Source organism: Nannospalax galili, unplaced genomic scaffold (genome assembly GCF_000622305.1).
Source record: "Nannospalax galili isolate Female #2095 unplaced genomic scaffold, S.galili_v1.0 scaffold634, whole genome shotgun sequence".
Lineage (NCBI taxonomy): Eukaryota > Metazoa > Chordata > Mammalia > Rodentia > Spalacidae > Nannospalax > Nannospalax galili.
Genome location: NW_008336853.1, coordinates 262304 through 267240, shown reverse-complemented (window position 1 = coordinate 267240; position 4937 = coordinate 262304). Strand labels below are relative to the sequence as shown.

The following is a 4937-nucleotide window of genomic DNA, read 5'->3' as shown; positions in this document are numbered from 1 at the left end:
CGAGACGGGGCTATGGATCCAGGTTTGTGGGGTACATGGCTGGGAAAGGCTAAAGGGGATCCCCTTTCCCTAGAAGTGTTGGAGCACATAAAGAAGGCTGGGGACGCTGGAGAGAAACAATGCCCTTATTGGGCCAGGAGTCAGCTGGCCCTGAGCCAAGGAAAGAGGAATGGGGTGTCTCACCCCCCCATCCCCACCCCACCCCCCACCCCCCAGTGGGAGGTCGCCGTACTACAGCACGCCGGTAGTTACCCAAGCTTTGCAGGCCGTTTCCTCCACCCCCAGCCCCTTCTGGCCAACGCTGACGTCTCCTTCAAGCTGATCCTCACTGGTGAGTAACTGCCCCCAGGCAGTGCAGGGAGCATCTCCTGCCAGGAAATGGACCCTGAGAACACAAACCTTCCCCTCAGAGCAGCAGAACCATGCCAAGGAGCTGGTGTGTGCAGAGGAACTGAGCCGCTGGGGCGCACTGGTGGTCATGTCTGGAGATGGTCTGATCCACGAGGTGAGGGCTGCTGCACCAGATGATGGCCTCCGAGTGGGTTTTCTGATGGTGTTTTCCTGTGCTGAGGCCACTCCTGCTTCAACAGGTGGTGAATGGGCTCATGGAACGGCCTGACTGGGAGACTGCTATTTGGAAGCCCCTGTGTAGCCTTCCAGGAGGCTCTGGCAATGCACTAGCAGCTTCCTTGAACTACTATGCTGGGTGAGAGGCCAGAGTGGGTGTCATCCCCCCTCCCCCACCCCCTCTACCAGGTTTTCTAAGTTGCCACTCCTGCCTCATCCTCAGATCACTGGCTGGGACCAGTGGTCTCCACTTGCTGTCACTGCCCCCACCAGCTCCCTAGGGACCACATCACTGTCTGTCCCCAATCCCCAGGAAGAGTAAAAAGAGGATGCATGGGGCTCATGCCCCGCCCCATCTGACCTTGAACCCTGCAGGTATGAGCAGGTGACTAATGAAGACCTCCTGACCAACTGCACGTTGCTGTTGTGTCGCCGGCACCTGTCACCCATGAATCTTCTGTCGATGCACACTGCCTCTGGACTGCACCTCTACTCCGGGCTCAGTCTGGCCAGGGGCTTCATTGCTGATGTGGATCTGGAGAGTGAGAAGTACCGGCGCCTTGGGGAGATGCGCTTCACGTTGGGCACCTTCTTTTGCCTCGCAGCCCTACGCATCTACCAGGGTCAACTGGCCTACCTTCCTGTAGGAAGCACCATCTCTAAGAAGCCTGCCTCTCCCCCACTGATGCACAATGGCCCTGTGGACACATACCTCATTCCCCTGGATGAGCCAGTGCCCTCCCACTGGACTGTGGTGCCCTACCAGGACTTCGTGCTGGTGCTGGTACTGCTACACACCCATCTGAGCCCCGAGATGTTTGCAGCACCCATGGGCCGCTGTGCGGCTGGCGTTATGCATCTGTTCTATGTGCGTGCGGGGGTATCGAGGGCCATGCTGTTGCGCCTCTTCCTGGCCATGCAAAAGGGCAAGCACATGGAATGTGACTGCCCCTACTTGGTGCATGTACCCGTGGTCGCCTTCCGCTTGGAGCCCAAGAACCAGAGGGGTGCGTTTTCTGTGGATGGGGAGTTGATGATGTGTGAGGCTGTGCAGGGCCAGGTACACCCTGACTGTTTCTGGATGGTCAGTGGCAGTAGAGATGTCCCACCCAGCTGGGAGACCCAGCAAAGGCCAACCTCCAGAGAAACCTTTATGACCTGGCCCCCTGTGCCTCTGTCTACTGTCTAGACTGAGATGGGCAACCTCCCTTCATTCCCTGGGATGGGAGGGTCTGTCCATTGTTCACATGGAGGTGGTGGGACCCCTCTATAGAGTGCAGGCAGGTGGGGCTGTGCTTCGAGAAGACAAGCTCTGTTCTCCAAAGGCCAGAATGAGACCCTGGGCAGGAGTGCTGGCTGGGCCAGTTGCCTGTGGAAGACCCCTCCAATTGTTGTAGAAATCCCTCAAGAATCAAATTCAAATAAAGTGACATTTCCAACCTGCTGGTCCTTCCTGGAGATGGGGGTGGAGTGAGGCAAACCAGCCAGGGCTACGGTATTGGATGATGGGTAGCACAGCCATTTTGTAGTATTTGGGATTGAAACCATGACCTCTAGCATGCTAGGTAAGCTGACTACCACTGAGATACAGTCCCATGGCACAGTCATTTTGGTGCTAGGCACATGGACTCCTTATACTTACTGATAATCCATCTTCAGCCTGCAGACCCTGAGACTGGCCAGCTGCCCAACCCCACACAGGAAGACTACTCTGAGTCAGCCACACGGGACAAATGCAGAGGGAGGCCTGTCTGGATTGAGCAGGAAGTTAGAAGCCTTAGGGGAACGGGCAAATTCTGTCCTAATTTAGAGTGGTCTTGGTAGGTACTAGAGTACATAACTGCAGGATGGGAAGGGGCCTCCATGTGGCTATAGGTGAGCTGTCATCTGCTTACTTCCCAGTGTGGCTGCTTTGGGGTCCCCTATACTCCTGCAATAACCCCCTCATATACCTCCAGTATACTCCTTCAGTAACCCCCTCATCCATCCTGCTCTGTAAGTAAGCCCAAAGTCACTGGTTCTCCAGGGTGAACTCTGCTGGAACTGTAGTTTAGTTTGTTGTTGGGACCTTAGGAAGGGGGGGGTGGTTTACTCTCTCCAGGGAAGGAATTCTTGCAACAGATTTCATCGTCAAAAAAGGCAGGAAGTGGTTCTCCAGAACTGGGCAATCCCTTTGGTTTGTTGCCCAGAATTACTGACACCTGTCCATTGCCAGATCCTGTGGTGTCAGAAGGAGCCTGAATGGGACGGTTGTAGGCTGCTAGGGACCATAGCTACTTAAGAGGCAAGTACTGTACTCCACACTACTAAGCTCAGTGTTGGCTGGGGGTGGGGTGGGAGTGGGACTCTGGGCACACAGAGAAGAAAGGCAACAGAGCTTGCACAGCAGAGGCAGGTTTAATGGTGTCACCTTGTCTTCATGAGCCAACCCCCCAAAAAATGCAAGTAAAAAGAAGTTTAATCACACAGCACTTTATACAGATATTGTAAGCAGTAGGCATTCACATCACCACACGAACGATGCCCTGGAACGCATAGCGGGGGTGGGGTGGGAGTGGGGCTCTGGGCACACAGAGAAGAAAGGCAACAGAACTTGAACAGCAGAGGCAGGTTTAATGGTGTCACCTTGTCTTCATGGGCCAACCCCCCAAAAAATGCAAGTAAAAAAGAAGTTTAATCACACAGCACTTTATACAGATATTGTAAGCAGTAGGCATTCACATCACCACACGAACGATGCCCTGGAATGCATAGCCCCACCAGGCACTCAGGATGCCCTCAAGGTACCGACTGGTTGTCCTTCCCGAAGTGGCAGCGCCTTGGCGGCCCTGGCACAGCACAGGTGTGGAGCCCACTTAAGGCTGACAAGACGCATCATGCTTTGGCTTTTAATCTTTTTTTCTGTTAAGAGTTAATATCTTTGCCTCTAATATTTATTTTTCCGACCTTAAATATTACATACATACACCAGAAATTACATAGCGGCAATGTGCTCAACAGCATCCTCTCAACCGGGAGCTTCACATTATCAAAAGCTTAGAAAACTTGTAAACCTCTGGGCCTGGGGTCGGGGGGAGGGGAGTGTCAGCTCCTGCAGCCTCGGCCCTCTGGACTACAACTGCGGAGTCTGTAAGCCAAGGGCTACTGGAGAGGTCAAGCCACTGGGTGGGGAGCGGCCCTGGCTGGCCTGGCCTGGCTTGTGCAGATGCTCCTGTTACCTCAGTGGGGATGAAATGAGGCTGGAGGGGAGTAGATTCGGCATAGACCACACGGGCGAGTCTTGGCACAACTGCCAGTGTCCCCGACAGCCATGGACTGGAAGGGCAAGGCACCTACAGCCATTTCTTTCCCAGCAGCACCTTGTCCTCGACTCCATGTTGGTGAGGGCCACTAGCTCCTCCTGGGTGTCACTCTGATCCTTAGCTCAGTTGCAACCTCTCTTAGAGAGTAAGTTCAACAGGCCTAAGGGCTAGAATGCACAGACAGGCCAGAGTCAGGATTCAGCGACAGTGGCTACAGCTCCCAAGAGATAGTGTTGACGCTGGGGAATTGGGAGGACCCAGTGGCGGTGGCAGCTGGAGGGTCCAGGGCATGGGGAGGCTACGGTCAAACTGAAGAGGATGAAAGGGACCAGGGGCATCGCAGGAGCAGCCCACACTTCATGCAAGGCACATCCACCCTCCTGCCCATCTGAAGACCCCAGTCCCAGAGTCTGACACCAGTTTCCCAACACCCCACCTCTGACCTGAGACGGGGACAGCAAGGGAGCATGTGCCAGGACATTCTGCCTGGGGCAACAAGTGGAAAATCGCATGGGTTCCGACTTTCTGTGCCTCAGGGGACCTGCCTGTTGAAACATCGCTTCGGGATAGAACGCAGCATCTCGGGACACTTCTTGCGCTTCAGCATCAAACTTGCCGCGGAGAAGAGAGGGCGGTGGAGGGCTCGCACTGGGGACAAGGGTGGGGGGCAGGAAGAGGGGCTATTCCAGGGAGGGAGGGGGCAGGCAGCGGCTGGCCTCTCCCACCGTGAGGCTCCTCCTCTAGGGCTGGTGGCTACTTGTCCTCTGTGCTCTCAGGCATACCTGCCTCTAGCAGGGCAGCACGGAACTGCGTCAGGACGCCCCGGATGCTCTTGATGAAGCCCTTGGAGAGGGGGAAGAAGGGGAAGCCGATGTCGGGGTAGCCACTCTTCTCGGGCAGGAAGCTTCGGTAGCTCTTTCTCCGTTTCTTTGGTTTCACACTGGGTGGCACGGATGCATCGGGAGCTGTCTCAGAAGTCTGCTCCGTGTGGTCCCTGCTGGTTGAGGCTGGGCCTTGGGCACCACCCTCTGAGTCTGAGCCTTGGGAGGCCTCCCCAAGGGTCATCCT

General features: G+C 55.6%; 1 protein-coding gene across 1 annotated transcript in view; it reads left to right on the top strand.

Annotated features, from left to right (window-relative positions):
- The window catches only part of Sphk1 (sphingosine kinase 1), a 2926-nt gene extending 938 nt beyond the window's left edge, over positions 1-1988 (top strand). The window contains exons 2-5 of the mRNA XM_017797734.2: positions 266-331; positions 411-505; positions 591-706; positions 943-1988. Coding sequence (XP_017653223.1) covers positions 266-331; positions 411-505; positions 591-706; positions 943-1756 — 1091 coding nt within the window. The 3' untranslated portion in view covers positions 1757-1988. The remainder of the gene's footprint in view (positions 1-265; positions 332-410; positions 506-590; positions 707-942) is intronic.
- The last annotated feature ends 2949 nt before the right edge of the window (positions 1989-4937 follow it).